This window comes from Cololabis saira, chromosome 10 (assembly GCF_033807715.1).
Source record: "Cololabis saira isolate AMF1-May2022 chromosome 10, fColSai1.1, whole genome shotgun sequence".
In the NCBI taxonomy this organism is placed as follows: Eukaryota; Metazoa; Chordata; class Actinopteri; order Beloniformes; family Belonidae; genus Cololabis; species Cololabis saira.
In genome coordinates this window covers 40,559,891-40,582,171 of record NC_084596.1, presented here as the reverse complement: position 1 = coordinate 40,582,171, position 22,281 = coordinate 40,559,891, and the positions used below count along the sequence as shown (strand labels likewise).

The 22,281-nt window shown below is 40.4% G+C and overlaps 1 protein-coding gene across 1 annotated transcript; it reads left to right on the top strand.

Moving 5' to 3' along the window:
• Positions 1–1,635: 1,635 nt before the first annotated feature.
• LOC133452092 (uncharacterized) lies at positions 1,636–19,574 on the top strand. Its single transcript, XM_061731287.1, has 7 exons — positions 1,636–1,984; positions 14,356–14,807; positions 16,076–16,168; positions 17,740–17,823; positions 17,904–17,993; positions 18,125–18,455; positions 18,704–19,574. Exons 1-7 carry the CDS (start codon positions 1,697–1,699, stop codon positions 19,040–19,042), a joined length of 1,677 nt encoding a protein of 558 aa, XP_061587271.1. The 5' UTR covers positions 1,636–1,696; the 3' UTR covers positions 19,043–19,574.
• Positions 19,575–22,281: the final 2,707 nt, after the last annotated feature.

The window sequence follows — 22,281 nt, the reverse complement described above, 5'->3', positions numbered from 1 at the left end:
CAAGCAGTCAGAGTCGGCAACAACACCTCAAGGAGCATCACACTCAGCACAGGGGCCCCACAAGGCTGCGTGCTCAGTCCCCTGCTCTTCACCCTGCTGACTCACGACTGCACACCAACCTTCAGCACCAATCACATGGTGAAGTTCGCGGACGACACAACTCTGGTGGGTCTCATCACCAAGAACGAGACCCACTACAGGAGACCCACTACAGGAAGGAGGTCAACCTTCTGACCAAGTGGTGCAGAGACAACAACCTCCTGCTGAATGTCAGCAAAACCAAGGAGATCGTGGTCGACTTCCGGAGAGGCCACACTGAACTCCCACCACTGACCATCGATGGTGCTGCTGTGGAGCGGGTCAGCGGAACCAAATTCCTGGGGGTGCACATCAGTGAGGACCTCTCCTGGGCCACCAACTCTGCATCACTGGCAAAGAAAGCCCAGCGGCGCCTTTACTTCCTCCGCAAGCTCAAGAGAGCGAGAGCTCCCACACCCATCCTGAAAACTTTCTTCCAGGGCACCATTGAGAGCATCCTGTCCAGCTGCATCACTGTGTGGGGCGGTAGCTGTACTGAATACAGCAGGAAAGCACTGCAACGCATAGTGAACACAGCTGGGAAGATCATAGGTGCCCCACTCCCCTCCTTGAAGGACATTTACACCACCCGCCTCACCCGGAAAGCTATCGCGATAGCGAGCGACACCAGCCACCCCGCACACAGTCTGTTCAGCCTCCTACCCTCAGGTAGAAGGTACAGGAGCCTCCGTTGCCGCACCACCAGACTCAGTAACAGCTTCGCATACCAAGCTGTCAGGATGCTAAATTCTCTCCCCTCACTCCCCCCAGCCAGATCCTCCAGATCCTCCAGACTGGCAGGGAACTGAACTGAAATCCCCCCAAAAGCCCCCCCCCCCCCATGAACACTCAGGACTACAAAACAAACAACTGCCTCTTTTAATATCACCACTGTGTCACTTTAAATTCACTTAATTTACTGCTCACTGTTTTTAATATATATTTATAAAACTGTTTTTTTACATACTGCACAAAAAAAAAAAAAAAAAAAATGCCTTTTGCACTCAGTTCCAGTAAATGTCTGTGTTGTGTTGTATTTATTCATGTGAACTCTTTTTTAAATCTTTATCTTTATCTTTTTTAAATTTTTATCTGTTGTGCCTGTGCCTGCGCACTTTATATGTTTCACCGAGGGAAGTGGGAAACGTCCTCTCGATTCCTTGTATGTCTGACATGCGAAGAAACGATAATAAAGCTACTTTGACTTTTGACTTTGACTTCATTTAATATAAATACTCTGTTTCTTGTTATTTTCATACAAAAGTACATTTTTCAATGTTTATAATTATTCACAAGTATGCAGTGTCATAGCTATATCTCTGACGTTATAACAAACGTTTAAGCAGTACATGCACCATTAAACACAATGTTATGAGTGGCGAGCTCTCCTGTGGCAAGATGGCCGCCAGTGAACGACGCTGGCGCTGGAGACTCCGCCTTGAGTCATCTAGCCTTTATATATGTCTATGGAGCGCTACATGGACCACGTGATCGGCCAGCTTTTTGAACTTCCGTTCTCGCCACTCTGGTCCGCTAAATCACCGCCCCCTCCACCCAGCTCCCTGCCTCCTCTCCTCTACCTTCCTTGTTTATTTTGATAGCGTCTGTTGATGCTAATATGGCTTCAAGAGAAAAAGCAATCTGTGATGTTGTTGGCTGCGTTAATCAACACAAGTCATTGCATAAGGTCCCAACTGGAATTAATGAAGACACACGCTCCAGGTGGATGGACTTTATTTTTGCTGGTAATGCTTCAGCAATACTGCCAAAGAAGCGTTTCTTGGTGTGCGCGCATCATTTCTCCAAAGAAAGTTTTTCCAACCTTGGTCAATATAAAAGTGGATTTGCAAAGCACCTTGCTTTGAACCCAGGAGCAATACCAAGTATTCGTGTCCCAATCCAAACTGTAAGTATCGATACCGCAATGCTTTGTGTTAAATTGTGCAGTTACAGTACTGCCCACGTTATTGTGGATTGTGTGATAATGCTGCGTTCCATTTACCTCGGAAGTCGGGACTCGGAACTGGGAATTACGTCACGGCCAAGTTATCAGCGTTCCAGTTACAAAGTAGGAAAACAAGTTTGTAGTTCGTATATACCACATGAAAAATGTAAATTACACTATAGCAGCATATATATGCCGAACAATACTTGTATACGACTGATTTAGTGTGACCAAAACTAGAATGAAGTGCTACGAATTTTTACAGAGCTCTCTTCTACTGTTTACAACCGGGGCAGCCATCTTGGAATGTGAACTCGGGGGTGGTGAAGACTCTCCCACTTTCCCAGTGGGAAATCCCACTTCGAGGGGCGTTCCAGTTGAAAATTCCGACTGGGAACTGGGAAATCCCCACTTCCGAGGACAAATGGAACGCGGCATAAGTGTACTGGTTCCAAAAATCGAACCTCCAAGCACCCGAAGTTATTCTTTTACTTTTATTTCATAGTCAAGCACGACCTGTCCGTGTGGATTAGCTGTTTTATCGTGTTTGATTATTTTGAATCATGGTTGTGTACCATGTTTAAACGTATGTGCTCATTGTTTTCATGTAATGCCACGTGTGTGGTAGAATCCACGTTAATAATATGGCTAACAGTTTCATTCAGATGTAAGTTTTTTCAGGTGTTTACATGACAACTTTTAATCGAATTGTACGTTAATTCCGAATGAAAAGGGGAATAAATGGTCCATGTAAACGCAGCCAGTGAAAAGTTTGCAGACAAACACCAGACCTCAGAACTTAGTAGTGTTGATTGTGTTGTGTCGTAGAACGCGACCCCCACGCAAACACGAGGCATCTCCATTTCTTTTTTTTGCAGTGCAGTGCTTTAAATGCATTTAAAGCAACACTATATAGTTTTTCCACCTTAATATAATATTTCCAGAGTCATTGTGATGGTTTTTTTTTTTTAACATTTGCAAGAAGTACAATGATTACAAATCTTCCCATTATGCAATTTCAAGTTGAATTATAACATATAAAGAGGATAAATCAAATAAAAAAACAAAACAAAAAGCACAACACATTATAACCAGCCAGGGGGGATGAAATTATAACAGAAAGCCAAAACATTTACATACGTTTATGGTTTTGATTGCTTTTGAATTTGTAGAAAACTTAATAGAGTCCAGATACTGATTGAATTCACAATGAAAAGTAAAAAAGAAGAGGGTTTTTTGTGTAAGAATTTGGATTTGTGGATGTGGAATTTTGATAATCAACAAATTAATAATAAATGTTTCTTTTGGCTTTGTTCTAATCGTTACATGGTCAAAAACACCAAACAACACATCCTTCCAAAAATAATTTGAAATCAGTTTCAATGCTTTCAGACACAAAATTACACATAGAGTCATTGTGATGGAACATCAACTTCCAACAGGTTTAATGAACCTCTGTCATGGTCTGAGAGGTCTGTATCGCCTTCACTGGCACTATGTAACTTTGAGGTGCATGGTAGGAACCCTGCCACACTAAAAAAACTACACATTTTTACGGCTTTGACTGCTTTACGGCATACGTCACTTCCCCCTCCTTCCCGATTCGTAGTCGAGACGAAAGCTAAATGTGGGCGAGTAAGGGATGAAAGACTGAGAATATATGGAATGGAGACGTTAGAATTCACTAAGTACACACCAATGAGTAATATACCTCCTTGGCTCTTCCCAGAAGCAAAGATAGACATGAACATACTGGAACAAAAAAAAAGAATGGAGAATGAATGAAGTAGGAGTCAAAGCGAGTGTATACTTGAGAAATAGTTATTACAACTACCAAATGTGTCAAAAAATCAAAAGGATTATGTGAGAATAGGTGTGTATATCCCTGAGTTTGATGTTAATATCTCCAAAAGATTATTTAATCAACTATCTATACATTAGATAGTACATTATTTGTCACTGTCACTTTCAGAGAAGTGACAGTTAATGTGCCCCCCTCCCCCCCAGCCCAGCGAAAGTCAACAAACTCCCCTCAGCGCTACTGCTGCCCCCTTGTGGAACAATATCCCATCCACCATCACTACGTTATTTTACCAAAAAACGGACACTACAGCCACCCACCATATTCCCACTATAATCTCTGCCAGACACACCCAGCACTCAAAACGCTCTGTTGTAGCCACTAATTTAACACACATCTTGATCCCACCCACTACAATTAACCCATCACCTGTCAAGCTAAACCTTGCCTTATTTAACATAAGATCACTGACCAACAAGGTTTCCTCTGTAAATGATTTAATTATTAAAGAGAAGCTAGACATAATTTTCTTGACAGAGACATGGCTTAGCTCGGACAGTGCTGTTATATTAGCCGCAGCCTGTCCCCCAAACTTTAATTTTATCCATAAAGAACGTGAGGTCAAGAAAGGAGGAGGCCTAGCCAACATCTTTTCGGACAGTTTAAAATTCAAGCCTCTGTTGTTTAGAAATTTTACATCATTTGAGTACCAGGCCACCATACTGGCTTCACAAAACTCTGTGCCAATGATTAATATTTATCGTCCTCCAAACTCAAGTAAAGCACTATTTTTAACAGAAATGTCAGAACTTTTATCAACCTGCTGCATGGATTATGACAGAACTTTGATCACAGGTGATGCTAATCTGCATTTGGACAATGCCACAGATACCATGGCTATCGATTTTATTCAGCTCCTGCACTCTTTCGATTTTATTCAGCACACTGTGGGTCCGACTCATAACCACGGCCACACACTGGATGTGATAATTTCTAGAGGTCTGAATATTTGCATTGACCAAACCATCTATAGGCCAGAGCTATCAGACCACTACTTGATGTGTTTTAACATGACTGCCACTGCTTTAGAGAAAAATAACACAGAAATTACTATCAAAAAACGCTATTTTAGTCCATCTGCTGCTGATGACTTTTCTCGTCATCTCGCATGCGCCACTCCCCTGCCCTCTACCCCCTTAGTGAACGTTTTGGTACAACATTTTAATCTAAAAATAGAATCTGCTATCAACATAGTGGCTCCTCTAAAAACTAAAAAGAAACATCACTCCAGAGTAACACCCTGGGTAAATGAGCATACGTGCTCACTCAAGAAAGAGTGTCGCAGAGCAGAACGTGCTTGGAGAAAAAACAAACTCACTGTTAACTTAGAAATTCTCAGGTCATCAACAGCTGCATATAACAAAGCCCGGCGCTCGGCAAGACAGGCACACTTCTCTGCCATTATCAATGAGAACAAGAACAATCCCAGGGTCCTATTCTCCACCATTGAACATATTCTCAACCCACCTCAGTCCTACAAACAGTCACTACCTGCCTCTGTAGCCAAATGCAATGAGTTTGCATCATTCTTTGATAACAAAATTATTAACATCAGAGCTGGCATTGTGAATGGAGCTCACGCTGCCATGAGTGCAAGCAGGCCTACTGATCCCCCAAGGGGAAGCCTTGCATCTTTTTCTGCAGTTGATGAGGAGGAAGTTCGAAACACAATTTCACAGATGACATCATCCTCATGTTCACTCGATAGTATTCCAACACACTTTCTCAAAACAGTTTTAGACAGTATTATTGGTGACATCCTCAGAATTGTAAACAGTTCCATTCATTCAGGTGTTTTTCCAGATTCTCTGAAAACAGCTGTGGTTAAACCCCTCCTCAAAAAACACAACCTTGATCCCACTGTGCTTGGCAATTACAGACCCATCTCTTATTCGCATGTTGAAACAAAGCGTGCGTAAAATGGAAAGGAAGTGGTACTCTTGTAGGTCTGTAGACTCTTATCGTGAATGGAAAGATATTCTAATAGTATATAAAAAAGCCATTCGCAAAGCAAGAACAGCTTATTATTCAACGTTGATAGAGGATAACAAAAGTAACCCACGTTTTCTGTTCAGCACTGTAGCCAGGCTGACAAAGAGTCACAGCTCTGTGGAGCCGTGTATTCCTGCAGCTCTCAGTAGTGAAGACTTTATGAGCTTCTTTAACAGTAAAATCACGAGAATTAGAGAAGAAATCAACCAGCCGGTTGTGGGCGTTTCTTCAGCTTTAGCGACTTCCCTAGGCTCTGACTTGTCTCTAGACTGTTTTGATCCTATAGACCTCCCTGAGCTGACTTCACTCGTTAATAGAGCTAAGTCAACCACATGTATGTTAGACCCCATCCCGACTCGACTATTCAAAAATGTTTTTTCTCTTATTGGTGTGACAATACTGGACCAAATCAACCTATCCCTAAGCTTAGGATATGTACCACAGGTTTTCAAAGTGGCAGTAATTAAACCTTTACTTAAAAAACCTTCCCTTGACCCAGACACCTTAGCTAATTATAGGCCAATTTCTAACCTTCCATTTGTATCTAAAATTCTGGAAAAGGCAGTTTCAAGCCAGTTATGTGACTATTTGTATAGAAATGATCTGTTTGAAGTCTTTCAGTCAGGGTTCAGAATGCATCATAGCACAGAGACAGCACTGGTTCGAGTTACGAATGACCTTCTTATGGCCTCAGATAAGGGATTAGTGTCCATATTGGTTTTACTGGACCTCAGTGCTGCTTTTGACACTGTTGACCATGGCATTTTACTGCACAGGTTAGAGCATGTTGTTGGGATTAAAGGGACAGCTCTACGTTGGTTTAAATCATATCTATCTGACAGGTTCCAGTTTGTTCATGTACATGAGGTTTCTTCAGAACAGTCGAGGGTCTGTTATGGTGTTCCGCAGGGTTCAGTGCTAGGGCCAGTCTTGTTCAGTTTATACATGCAGCCGTTGGGAAGTATAATCCAGAATCACGGCATACACTTTCATTGTTATGCTGATGATACGCAGCTCTACTTGTCTATGAAGCCGGATGAAACAGAACCGTTAGTTAAACTTCAGGCATGTCTTAGGGACATCAAGGACTGGATGTCCAGAAATTTCTTGCTTCTAAATTCAGATAAAACAGAGGTTATCATTCTTGGTCCAGAGCATCTTAGGAAGGGATTAGATGGTGTTGCGATGGCTTCGAGTGCAACTGTGAGAAACCTTGGTGTTGTTTTCGATCAGGATTTGTCGTTTAAACCATATGTTAATCAGGTTTGTAAAATAGCGTTTTTCCATCTCCGTAATATTGCAAAAATTAGGAAAATCCTCTCGCAGAGGGATGCAGAGAAACTAGTTCATGCGTTTGTATCTTCTAGACTGGATTACTGTAATGTGTTGTTAGCAGGATGTCCAAGTAATTTGCTGAATAGGCTCCAGCTGATCCAAAATGCAGCAGCACGAGTACTGACAGGAATTCGCAGGAGAGACCACGTCTCTCCAGTGTTAGCGTCGCTCCATTGGCTACCTGTAAAATTCAGAATTCAATTTAAAATTTTATTACTTGCATATAAAGCCCAAAACGGCTTAGCTCCGCAGTATTTACAAGATTTGATAGTACCTTATGTTCCTGGCCGAGCTCTCCGCTCCCAGGGTGCAGGTTTACTCGTAGTTCCTAGAGTATCTAAATGTAGATTTGGAGGGCGGGCGTTCTGCTATCAGGCACCATTACTTTGGAACCAACTTCCAATCTGGGTTAAGGAGGCTGACACCACCTCCACCTTTAAAACTAAACTTAAAACCTTTCTGTTTAGTAAAGCTTATAGTTAGTGTTAAGTAAACCTCTAGCTGGTGTTGGTAAATCTCTAGGTAGTGTAAACTTTAGTGTGTTAGAGTCAGTAGTCATTGTCGCAGCTATAGAACAAAACTATAATAGTTAGTCTCAAATATAGCTTCGCGGTAGATATGCTGCTATAGGCTTATGCTGCAGGGGGGCACCGACATGATCCGCTGGGCGGTGCCTCTCACCCTTCTTCTCCTCTCCTTTTCCCTGCCTCTCTTCTCCATTACCATTTTTATTTATTATAAATATCTCATAGCTATCATCTTTGTCCATTGTTCCTGTAGTTTCTTGTGCCGGCCCCCCTTTTTTCTCTTTTGTGTATGTTTGCAGGCCGGAGCCTCAGGAGCTGCGTTCTGGCCTGTGTTCCCGGCCCTCCCCCCCCTCTGGTCATCCCATTGCTTCTTCCACCTGCCTACGTGGATGTCTGCTGTTGCTGCTTCCGCCTGCCTGCACCCCCCCCCCCCCCTCTGGTCATCCCGCTGCTGCTTCCACATGACTGTTGTGTGCTGCTGATGCCCCCCCCCCCCCTCTGGTCATCCCGCTGCTGCTTCCACATGACTGTTGTGTGCTGCTGACGCCCCCCCCCCCCCACCTCTGGTCATCCCGCTGCTGCTTCCACCTGCCTGCTGTGTGCTGTCGACGTCCCTGACTCCCCCAGTCTGGCCTTCGGCAGGAGGGTCCCCCCTTATGAGCCTGGTCCTGCTCAAGGTTTCTTCCCTCCTAAAGGGGAGTTTTTCCTTGCCACTGTTTGGCTTAAGGCTTTTCTCCCACTAAGGGAGTTTTTACCTGCCATTGTTTATATAATAATTGCTCGGGGGTTTATGTTTATGTTTATGTTTATGTTTATGTTTATGTTCATGTTCTGGATCTCTGGAAAGCGTCTAGAGACAACATCTGTTGTATTAGACGCTATATAAATAAAATTGAATTGAATTGAATTGAATTTGCCCTTCTTAGGCAAGGTTCTGGAAAAAATAATCTACCATCAACTTGATGTCTTCCTTCAGGAAAATATGGTTCATAACAAACTGCAATCTGGATTTAGGAAGGGACATAGCACCGAAACGGCGCTTCTAAAAGTACTCAATGACCTTAGAGTATCCGCAGATAAGAAACATGTGTCTGTTCTTCTACTCCTAGACCTAACAGCTGCGTTTGATACTATTGACCACTCAATTCTCATACAACGTCTGAACTACTGGGTAGGTCTGTCAGGCACAGCCCTATCCTGGTTCTCCTCATACCTGTCGGGAAGAAGATATTTTGTCAATCTAGCTGACTCTGTCTCAGACACTCACATAATTAGCTCTGGTATTCCACAGGGCTCAATTCTGGGCCCTCTTTTGTTCTCTCTGTATATACTGCCCCTGGGAGAGCTTATTAGTGCTCATGGAGTGAACTTTCATTTTTATGCTGACGATACTCAGCTTTATCTCTCCGTAGCTCCGGATGACCCCTCTGCCCTTGATCCATTGTTGACCTGTCTCTCTACAATTACATGCTGGATGAGTGAAAATTTCCTCAAATTAAATGAGGACAAAACTGAAGTTCTCATAGTTGGCTCCAATGAGCAGAAAGAATTAATTAAAAACAGACTTGGTAACCTAACTGTAGCAAATAACCATACAGTAAGGAACCTGGGGGTTATCATTGACTCTGACCTAAATTTCAATGCGCATATGAATTTCATTACCAAAACCGCATTCTTTCACCTTAGAAATATTGCACGCATTAGATCATATCTGTCTCTGGTTGATGCAAAAACACTGGTCCATGCATTTGTTTTCTCCCGCATCGATTATTGCAATGCACTATTTTGTGGCTTACCAAAAAAAACGTCAGACCGGCTTCAAATAGTCCAGAATGCAGCAGCAAGAATTTTAACCAGAACCAAAATGAGAGAACACATTTCCCCTGTTTTAGCCTCACTACATTGGCTTCCAGTAGTTTTTAGGATTGATTTTAAAATTCTCTTACTGGTTTATAAAGCCTTAAATGGACTAGCACCTTCCTACCTCCTCGACTGCCTACCCAGATATGTCCCAGGCCGCCATCTCAGGTCCACAACCGCTGGCTTGCTCCAAGTGCCTAAGAGGATGGCAACTAAAAGACATGGCGAGGCAGCTTTCTGCTTCTACGGCCCGACAGCCTGGAATAAACTTCCAGTGCACCTTAGACAGGCATCCTCAGTTGACATATTTAAAGCACAGCTCAAGACCCACCTTTTTACTCTTGCTTTTAGCTGAATTTTAAAGGTTTGTTCTTACCTGTGTGTGACCCCATTTATGCTTACTGCCGTGCCTGTTTTACTCTTTTACTCTTTTTGCTCTTTGCTATTGCTTTTATTGCTGGTTTTATTCTGTTTGCTATATTGTTTTTTTTTTTCACTGTCTTAAAGCTGCTTTGTTTTTATTTGCTTGCTTTGCTTATCTTCTCTTGACATGTAAAGCACTTTGAGTTGCATTCTATGACAGGAAAGGTGCTATATAAATAAAGTTTATTATTATTATTATTATTATTTAATCAACTATACAGCAGAAATGGTGTCAGTCTTTATTGGGTTACAGTGGTGGGTGGAAGAGGTTAGTCCTGATAAGGTGGTGGTATGCACAGACTCAATAGCTGTATTAGAAAGTATACAATCAACAACAACTTGCAGAGAAGACTTACTCATAGATATTTATCATAGTTTACTAAGAATTAGGGCTGTTCGATTAATCGATTTTAAATCGTAATCGCGATTATGTAATTAGAACGATGTTAAAACGTGAAACTCGTAAAATCGATTTTTAATTGGAAATATAACTTACTGTATGTTTGCAAGTGCTGATTTGCTGATTTTTTTTTTTCAGAGATAAAACTTTATATTTTATTATATTTTTTAAAACTTTTTTTCAACTTATTTTACAGAGTTTTGCACTTTATTCATTCATTTTGGGGCAAATGTTCAATAAAAAAACTGCATATTTGAAATCATTTCTTTGCCTTTTGTCAATTCACAAAATAATCGTAATCGTAATCGAAAATCGGATTTTGAGAGAAAAAAATCGAGATTTTATTTTTGGGCAAAATCGAACAGCCCTACTAAGAATACACAGATGTGGCAAAGACGTACAGTTCTGTTGGGTACCAGCACACGAGGGAGTAACGGAGAATGAGGGTGCTGATAAATGAGCAAAAATGGCTCTACAAAAGGAAATAACAATACCAGTTCCACTAGGAAAAGGAGAAGGTAAAGCAGTAATAAAGAAGAAAGGAATGGTAATATGGCAGAAAAGGTGGGAGGAAGATCAGAAAGGACAGGGATATCGCAAAATACAAAAGTCTATCATAACAAAGAATTATACAGAAAGGAACAGAAGGAGGAAATAGTCATAACAAGACTCAGACTGGACCACACAGGATTAAATGGCACTTTGTATGTTATGGGAAAAGGGGACAGTGATAAGTGTGAGAACTGTGGAGTAAAAGAAAACAGTGAACATATTCTAATGTATTGCAACAGATATGAAATAGAAAGAGAAAGGCTACAGGAAAAAGTGAGAGAGGCAGGACGTGAGTGGAATTTGAGGGGGATACTGGGAACAGAGGGAGAGGGGGTTGAAATCACCAGAAAGGCACTAATTCATTTCTTAAAAGACACTAGGCTGATAAAAATAATTTAAAAACAGGCTAAATGAAATGATTTTACGCACTGTTGTTTAATTTCTTTGTTTAAAACATATTATACATCCCTATACACTGGCCACTTGTGGTGTCGCAACAAGAAAAGCAGCATGCAGAGGCTAAACTGTGGCTTATAATGACTGCATGAGGCTGTTCTTAAAGTCCCAAGGAGCTGTAGTGCCAGTCATCTGTTCGTTAGTGTTGGAGTCCCAACCTGTGCTGCTGTGCTACGGAATTTGATGTACACATTTATATGTAGAGTATCTAACTCTTTAAATAGCATTATCACCTGCTTATTATGAATCCTGCACTCAGCTCAGTCAGGTTCACATCTACGTTGTGGAACCACTGGCGTTCATGTCTCTACACTTGCGCCTGACACTGTTTTCGTTTTGTGTCACTGTTGTTTTAAAGTCTTCTGTATTGTGGTTTTGGTTGTCTTTTATATCATAGGTTGTTGTCTTTTATATCGTGTATGTTATATGTATCATTTTTTATGGTACTATACGACGGAGTATTAGGGCCAAACTAAGACAAGAAAAAAATGGAAATTACAAGAATAAAGTAATAATATAATTAGAATAAAGTCGTAAAATTACGAGAATAGTCATAATGTTGCGAGAATAAAGTCGTAATAGAATAAAGTCGTAATATTATGAGAATAAAGTCGTAACGTTACGAGAATAAAGTCGTAATATTACGAGAATAAAGTCGTAACATTACGAGAATAAAGTCGTAACATTACGAGAATAAAGTCGTAACATTACGAGAATAAAGTCGTAATTTATGAGAATAAAGTCGTAATATTAGAAGAATAAAGTGTTAATTCATGAGAACTGTAGCAGGAAGAGCAGTCTTCTCCCTGTGTTAAAATGTTAAATATTGAGCATCTTGTGAAGTTATATTTATATATTTATAATATATTTAATATTACAACTTTATTCTCAAAATATAACGACTTTATTCTCGTAATATTACGACTTTATTCTCATATTATTATTACTTTATTTTCGTAATTTCAAAATTTTTTTTTTCTTAGTTTGGCCCTAATACTCCGTCGTAACTATGGACCTCTTCTCGAGATGTGTCTTTAATAAAGTGTGAATTGAATTGAATTGAATTGAACAGTAGGGGGCGGTATGCACCTTAAAGTTGTTTGCGACCCGCCAATAAAACAGAGAAGAAGACTTGGAGCTCAGGCTGGCCTGAGGTTGATTGGGGTTTGTTAGAGCTTAAGAGGAAGGAAAACGGTGTGAATAATTTGGTGGGTGCATTCAACTTCCATATAATGAATAGGTATAGTGAATTTACACTTGTTTTTACAGATGGGGCCAAACAACCTGAGACAGGGCAGAGGTGACAGGGTTTGGGGTGGCGGTACCAGGAAAAGGAATAGGGATCAATAGAAGAACATCCGATAAATTAGCAGTGTATACAGTGGAAATGGTGGCAGTGTTGGTTGCATTACGGTGGGTGGAGGAAGCTGGTTTAGTCAAGGTATTAGTGTGTTCAGATGCATCGTCAGTACTTGCAAGCTTGAGGTCATTTCATTCTAACAGCCGTCAAGATATATTGTATTCAGTCCTTCAATCAGTCACTAGAATTGTTCATCAGGGAGGTCAGGTGAGGTTTCTGTGGGTTCCAGCACATGTAGGGGTGAGCGGGAACGAAAGGGCGGACAAGTTGGCTAAGAGGGCTTTACAGAAAGGTGAAGTAGAAATGCATCTTAGTATTAGTAAGGCAGAGGTAAAAAGCGTGATCTGGGAAAGGACTAAATAGTATGTGGCAAGAGATGTGGGATCGGGAGGAGAGAGGGAGGCATTTCTATCAGGTACAAAAGAGTGTAAGAGGAGGGAGGATGAGTAGTGGATACAGGAGAGAGGAGACGGTTATGACAAGGATGAGGTTGGGGCATACTGCACTAAATAAAACACTTAAACTGATAGGGAAGCACCAAACAGGGTTATGTGAGGGGTGTGGGGAGGAGGAGTCAGTAGAGCACGTAGTTTTGAGGTGTAGGAGGTATGAGGTGCAGAGAGAGGAGATGGTGAATAGATTAAAGGATTTAGGGATACAGGATTTTACACTGAAAGGGTTATTAAATATGGGCGAAAGAGCACAGGTTAGGGCACTGATGGGTTTTTTTAAGGGAGACGGGAGTGTATGATAGAGTATGATAGGCAGGGATAGAGTAATAAGGTGAATATAGATGAGGTCGGTGTGGGAGGTGTAATAATTATTGGTTTTATCAGGAGGCTGAGGGCTTTTGGTGTGCAGGAGAAACTCCTGAAAACATTTTACGACACTGTGGTGGCATCAGCCATTTTTTCGGAGTGGTCTGCTGGGGCAGCAACATCCCAGCTGCAGACAGAAGGAGGCTGGACAAAACCATCAAGAGGGCCGGCTCTGTCGTGGGTTGCTCTCTGGACACAGTGCAGGTGGTGGGAGAGAGGAGGATGATGGCTAAGCTGTCATCCATGATGGAGAAGGACTCCCACCCCATGAAGGACCTTCAGAGCGCTGGAGAGCTCATTCAGCGACAGGCTCCTTCACCCTAGGTGTGTGAAGGAGCGCTACAGAAGGTCCTTCCTCCCTGCAGCTGTGAGACTACACAACCAGCACTGCTCACAGTAGACCACATACAACCTGACAATAAATGTACACAAGGGAAATAATGTGCAATATCTTTCACTCACTGCAACGTGCAATTATGTAAATATCCATCTGTAAATATCCGTCTGTTATCTTTTTATATACTAGTATTTCTTATTATTTATCTTTTTTATTATTATTATTATTATTATTATTATTGTATACCAGTTTACTGTTTATAGTGTTTATAGTGTGTTATTATTATTACTGTGTTATTACTTTTCTATTGATGCCTCTTGTTTTTGCACTATCCCCTTTGCTGCTGTAAACTGCAAATTTCCTTTCTGTGGGACTATTAAAGGTTTATCTTATCTTATCTTATCTTATCAGGTGATGGGGAAACTACGGTCTGGTCCACACTCCGGAACAGAAGGTGGCGGTAATGCACCTAAAAGCTGGATGCCAACCGCCGTTAAAAAAGAAGAAGAAGAAGAAGGAGGAGGAGAAGTAGAAGTAGAAATAGAAGAAGAAGAAGAAGAAGAAGAGACTGGATGCAAGCTGCCGTTAAACCCCAAAGAAGAAGAAGAAGAAGAAGCAGAAGCAGAAGCAGAAGAAGAAGCAGAAGCTCAGGCTGGTGGAGCTGGAATCATGGCCGAAGCAGCGAAAAACCCCAAGAAAACAAAATATTTATCGGAGGAGACGAAAAAAAGAAAGCGGGAGAGTAACAAGCTCAGTGCCCGGACCAGAGTAAACATTGGCCCGGCGTTCACTCGCTGGCGGGAGCTGAAAGACGAGGAGGGATGTCCGACCGATGGGGATCTAGCCATGTTATTGTTGGACTAGTAAGTACAATCTACTGTATATACAGTCGTTTTGAGTTTGTAATGTGTCTTGTCTTATCACTGAGGCCATCGAGTCCTCCGTTTATGTTCATAAACCAAGAACTACTACCCAGTAGTACGGTGGCCGAGACCAGCCACTGCTGAAAATAAAAGTAACGCTGGAAACAGAAACAAATGCCGCTGCAAATAAAAAAAACGACGCAAATAAAAAAGCCACAACGGAAGTGAATTACCGGGGACTATTTTTGCTGATGCACCGATGTTTTTACGTGAGAGGAGAAGTCCCTTGAACCACACACAGCTTCAACTTCACATTCATACAAATAACTAGTTACCCACGCTTTAGATTATTCTTGGCATTATTATTAATGATAAAAACAACAAAAACAACAAAACCTCTCACATAAAAACACCGGTGCATCAGCAAAAACAGCCCCGGGTAATTGATGAATGAATGAATGAATGAATGAAGTTTATTCAGTCATGACAACACAAAACACAACACCAATAAAAACATTTTGCACAGCATTAACATTTCATACAAAACCAAAAATGTGTTGAACAATGACTGAAAAGGCATAGGCTGAAGCAAACTGCGTATAAAAGCCTATCCTACAGTATAGTACCAACTTTCTTTTTGTGGCTACCAACCTCCAGAAAACCAAAAAGAGAATAGAAAAGCAAAGAAACAACAGAAGAGCAAAGAAACATTTACAGATAGTAAATTCACTTCCGTTGTGGCTTTTTTATTTGCGTCGTTTTTTTATTTTATTTGAAGCGGGGTTTCTTTATATTTTCAGCGTTTTTTTTATTTGCAACAGCGTTTCTATTTGTTTGCAGCGTTTATTTTATTTGCTAAGTGTTTATTTTATTTGCAGCAGCAGCGTTTGTTTCTGTTTGCAGCGTTACTTTTATTTTCAGCAATGGCGGGTCTCGGCCACCATACAATAGAGGTCCAAATTATCAAGCTGGTATCTATTCATTTCTAACATGGTAATTTTCAAAAACTAATGTTAGCATTATCAGTCGTGTATTGGCATCGTAAACGATGACTGCAAACCACAAATACAAATGTTTTAGGTAATGTGTAGCTTCCTCCGGTGGAAAATAGCAAAGATGGAAGATCTATCATATTGAATCATTTCGGGATTATCATCCGAGTTTGTATGTACCTGACCAAGTTGCTTGTGCTGACTGTAGGTTACAGAGACAAAGGCGATTCTCTTGTGTCCCTCCCCCCCTGTTTCACACATGTTATTTCTCTACAGCTATCAAAAGAAGGAAGGGACTTCATCTCCCCCCCAACAACCCCCTGTACCGCCTATGGTTTCCAGCATAAAAGAGGAGCCGGACAGTGATAGGTACTTTTTTTACAGGGCCTGCAGTTTTATGTTTTGCATAACGTTTATTTTATTTTTTTCATCATTGTCTGAATTTCTGTTTTCACTCGAGGGTGAATTTCACTACTCAGCAATTAGACTGATTGTTACACACATTGTCACGATAAATAATCATTCTGGTGCTATTCACCACTCCATACCATTTGAAGATGGAAGTATGATATATGAACGTAGTACCTAGGGCTGGGCGATATGGACCAAAAGTCATATCTCGATATTTTCTAGCTGAATGGCGATACTCGATATATATCGATATTTTTTCTGTGCCTTAATTGGGGTTTCCCCCAAAGCATTATAGCATAGCATCTCTGTTAGCTTCATTTTTTTCTGAGGCAAACCCTTAAAAAAACAGTCAGTTTTAATACAAAGCCTTGTGCCAAATGTCACACAGGTACCTTTATTAACAGAGGTCTGCACAATATCAAAATGTATAAAACAAATGAAATAAAAATAAACTGCCTGAATATATAGAATAAAAATGCTTCTTGAATAAAATAAAACAAATATCCCTTTCCTGCATAACAATTAAATTAAAATACACTGTGCAATTAATACAATGTAGACAGTAACAGGCAGACCTTTCCACTGAGGTTGACAGTTGTGCAAATAACAAAACATTTGTGCAAATCTCAAATAAAACATTCAAGTCAATTTGTCACAAAATAAGCTATATCAAAATCATAAAAAAAAAATGTAAAATTTTTTTTTTTTTTTTTAAATCGATATAAACGATATTGTCTCGTACCATATCGTGTTTGAAAATATATTGATATATATTAAAATCTCGATATATCGCCCAGCCCTAGTAGTACCTACTACAAATACCTGCGTAATGGCTCACTTACGGAACACATAGATCTATAACGCTGCCGGCTTGGGTGTACATGGATCTATGAGTCTATGTGATGACATGAATCTGGCTTCATTTCACCGCCTGCGTCACCAGTTCCCCATATCTTCAAAATGTTTGTGCGCTAGGGTCATGGCTTGCGTAAAGATACGCACATTTTTCTGTTAGTTTTTTTTTTTAACCCCAACCTTTGCGTAGAAGGGGCGTGCGCATCTTTCAAGCCCTGTTTTGTGCGCACGCAAGCTTTATAAATGAGGCCCCAGGTGAGTTTCATTAGCTGAAGTCTGTAGTACTTGTGGTTGATTATGTGAAGCCCCTGGTCTTCTGACTTGCGCCCCTTGCATACTTTCCTGCAACACTTGCTTATTGTTTCACAACTCCAACGTACCGTCTTGTGCTATTCACCTACTGTCCCGTTCTGTTTGCTCACTGGCATAGTCACATTGCACAGGACTGTCATGAAACATTATAACGAGTGGTGCAGGACAGTAGGCGAGTGACTCCTGCCACAAACAGTGTAGCACTGTTTTTGCTCTTGCTGTCCCTTCTTACTTTGTCTAAGACAGTGAATTAATGTTTATTACTTGAACTAATGTTGAATGAATACAAATGTATCTTTTTTCACACTTGTATTTCTGTTATTGTCTACTGAAAGTGTACTTGTATTCTACTCTATCTGCAGCGTTCATTCTCCGAGTATTGTGAAGGAAGAAGAGCGCCATGGCTATCCGGATGAGGATGAGGTCAATGATCCAAGGAACAACTTGTAAGTCTTTCTAATGAATTGTATTACATGTTGTGTTGTTGATATTTCTTTCCTGCTTACGTATGTGTGTTTATGTGCAGTACTGAAATGGATGAGAACTGGACAGACCCGAGATTGTGTGAGGATGGGGACAGGTCGGACGAGGAATATGCTCCGTTTCTGCAACTACAGTATGTTGAAATCATCTCATTCATCGTCTTGTATTAGTATTAGGAGTAGTAAGTGTATTATTATTAGTAGTAGTAGTAAAAAATCTGTAAGATTTCCTTATTTTGCCTTCTTATTTTGCTTCTTTATGCAGTGTTGGTGGTGTAACATCACTGGCTGCGAACATCGAGCAGTTTCAAGAAATAAATATGGACGGGGGTGTGCAGAATGTTACCATCCCCGACCCCACAGACGATGAAATGTTAGATATGCCAGACCACCTGAAAGTTGTCCATGAAGATGACCTGATGGAGAAGAGGGCCTGCATCTCTTACCATGACAACTTGGAGATGCTGACCTCTTTTCTGCAATTTCCTTTGAAAGCATGCAACTACTCGGACAGAGAAACTGGTTTAAAATGCCCAGGAAAAGCACCATTTAAGGTTGAAATAAGTGCCCGGGGAACTGGAGTTGTTTTGGAATGGGTAAGCATAGTGTGTGGTGTGCGTGCGCGTGTGTGCGTGCGTGTGTGCGTGCGTGTGTGCGTGCGTGCGTGCGTGTGTTCGTGTGTGTGCGCGTGTGTGTGTTCTCACACACAAAATAACATTTTCAAGGTGAAGAATTGAAAACTTGGTTATTATGAGTTGGTGTAAGCGTGTCAACATTGTAGTAGTGTTTGGAATCGTAACTATATTGCACTTCTTTATTACTTTTCTTTTTCCTTTCCTTGTAGCTATGCCCTTATAGACACAGCCTCTGGAGGTGGAATTCACAGCCACTTCTGAAGTATGGGATGCAAGCAGGGGACTTCATGCTCTCCACAAACATTTTATTATCAGGAAGCGACTACAGGAAAGTGGTTTTTCTGTTCCAATGCATGCAGATGGGGATGGTAGCAGAGTCGACATATTTCAAAGTCAAGGATACCTACTGCATCGAACCAGTTGACGAATTCTGGCAGAACACAGTAAAGGAGAAGAATGATTACTCTTACATTCCAGAACTGCAGAGAGCCATTCTTAGGAAGAGGCTGCAAAGTGGAGGTGGCCTTCCCAGGAGAAAGGATACATAGGCCAGACGACCCCCGGCGCTTGGGGCGTCTGGCTCCAGTATCGCCCCCCCAACACTGGAGCTAGTGAGGACACACGTGACACGTGATGAGGTGTTCCCCAAAGTGAACACTGAGGATCAGGCCTTGTGTGTGTTTGTACATGGACATGTGTGTAAATACATAATCTCACTCTGACTGGCTAACTACGCACAATCACACCGTTACCTGTACCCCCACCCATACTGTCTGCTGCTACTGGAGTCATTGTATTTCTTTACAGTAACTTCTTACACGATTTCATAGTTCAGTTTTTATTATCAGTTCATTATTTTTAGTTTATTTTTCTACTACTTTATTTACACTTTAAATACATCACACTCCATTCTTTACTTTATTCACAGTAACTTATACAACTGTCATACAGTTGTTTTTCATTACTGCTACTGTGATACAGATTACTTACTGTGTATAATAATGTATGGGATAACTGCTGTCACTATGCAAATGACAAAGTTCAAGAATTTTCTATTTTCTGAAAGGTGTGTAAATAAAAGTCTGTCTTGTTTTGCACAAATGTCTTTATTTTAAACACGCACAAAAACAACTGTACAGGAAAAAATTGAACAAAAAAAACAAACAATATCAAAATATTTGCAGTAATCCTCATAAAGGTTCCATTCTACAGAAGACGGCGAGCCCTGAAACCACTGTACTGTCCCATTGGGTCTGGAAAGGTGTCTCGTATTTTCCAAACACCATGCTGCCAGAACACAAACTGGCGATATGTATATATATGCATATATATATGATATATATGCTGCGTGTCGGTTCTGTTTTTGTGGGGGTTCAAACTCTGATGATGCAGAGGTAGAGGTGTTCTCAAGAACAGCAGATTCCTGATAAAACAAGAGACAGAATTGTTATACCGGTAATACAAATGTAAATGTAGAGTTCTATGATCAATAAGAATCAAAATTAGAATGTTTTCACATACAGGGGATTCGTCTTGGGTTTTGGTAATTCTAAAATTACTTACAATATCAACAACAGACAGAATAATAATAGTGATCATAAAATTGTGTAATTTGCAATGAAGATTTATAAAATAATACAATTGAATAACAGCACTAGAGGAAAGAATGCAATGCAAAGAAAATGTATAGAACATTTCTAGTATTTTTCCTGAGAACTGTAAAATTGTGCAGGGCTGATCTGCAAAACATTCAGTTTTTCACAGGTTATAAAGTATTTTTTTATTTTGTCAGTAAGTATGTTGGACTACTAATTTATGACGAAGTCCCTCTAAAAAACGTGGCAGGAAAAAGGTGCAGTAGAACAAAACCAGAGCGTTTATAGTTTATAGTTTGGGGCGCATTATCTGGCTGAAACAGGACGGGGGGGCGGGGGTGACTTCACTAATAAAACCAAGTTGAACTTAGTGATTGTCAACATCGTCATATTATATTGTTTAGCCAAAAATAGATACATTACCTCTTCACTATCCATCCTGCAAACGACCGCTGAAAACAGAAAAGTCTGTCCCGTCTTCTTTCATTTACTATCAAAACAAATGCACGTGACAGGGACAGGAGTTTTCCGACAATACGTGCTGGTGCTCATGGGAAATGTAGTGTTCTTTCTGGTAAAGCACTACCGCTTTTGTCCAAAGGAGCCGCCAAACTCAACAAAACCTGAAAGTTACATGGTGTCGCTTTAAGTGTTGACACTTGTTTGCGGCCGCATGCTTATGCAGCAGGCACGGATGTCCTAAAACAGGGGTGCCCACACTTTCAAAACAACATACCGTAATTAACTATGAACATTTTTGGTAATTACCTGACTTTACTTTGATGACCTGCACTGAATTGAATCAGCCAGGGATGCATAGTACCCATCATACCAAACTTGAGCCTTTATACCGTCTTCAGAAACGAGCAGTCAGAACAATACATTGTGTTCATCCTAGACATTCTTCCCAGGCTTTATTTAGTGTAGGTGTCCTCAGTGTTTTTCAGGTGAACCATCTCCAAATTGGTCTGTTTGTTCATGGCTCACTGGGGAAAACCCTTCCCCCTTTCTTCCATAATATTTTTAATCACAACTCACAAGTACATACCTATCCAACACACAGCTCTAATCACCTCAGACCCCCAAAGACTCATACATCACAATCTCAGTTTAATATTGGTTTCAGAGGATCAAAAATATGGAACTCATTACCTTCATACCTATGGCAATTCTCATCCAATCAATTAAAAAAAGCTCTAAAATCAACTCTTTTAAACAATAAATACTTCCCATACGGTCTTCCAACTTAACCAGGTGTACCCTATCTTATCTTTTTTATTGATTTTTGTTTAATGTTTCTGTATTTAGTTATACTGTCGCCCCCCCCCCCCCCCCCCCCCCCCCTCATTTACGTGCAATATTCTCTCATTCATTCATTTTCATAGTGTTTATATATTTAAATCGGTTTCTTATTTTTTTTCTTTTTTTTTTTTTACATAGTCTTTACATGTGTGCACTTCTATGGAGCTGTTGCCTAATCTCATAATATCATAACGACAATAAAGGCTTTCTATTCTATTCTATCATGAGTACATAAATGAAAGCTTAATGATTTTTTTTGTACATCTAAAGATCACATTAACCGCTTTTTGGTCACTGGTGTTACCACACTTTTTTTGCAATATTTAAGACTTTTATAAAATATTATGTCTCAGTCTTTTCAGCACACGTAGTCAGAGTGAGAGAAGAAATATGATGACGCAATGCAATCAGGAGACTGTTTTCTTAATTTATTATGGGTTGTTGCTGTTTTAAATAATTGATTAAAAAGCAAATATTGCCAAGTTGATGGCTCCAAATGATGAGGTAATTCAAATAATGTTTTTTTTTTGTTTTAATAAAATACTTTAAAAAAAAAAGTAACAAACTAATTTTACAAGAGTATATAATGTATCTAAAGGCTTAAGTGGAATTTGTCAGTTTGTCCAAAGCAGAGTGGGTTTGCTCTGGGGAAAACTTCGGTAACACGTTTGACAGGTAAAGGCAGAAACAAATCTTTATGGAGAGGCTGAGAAACCTGTTAAACCTTTAACATCTTTAACCTCTTGTCATAAACACACTTGCAGTGTGGTGTAGTACTATAAAGCTGCCCAATACTTTAAATGATCAGCTGATAAAATGACCATGATTCATACGCACCTTTCCAATATTTGTGGTTTCAGTCATGTTGTAGCTAATTTTGCTTTCGTCCC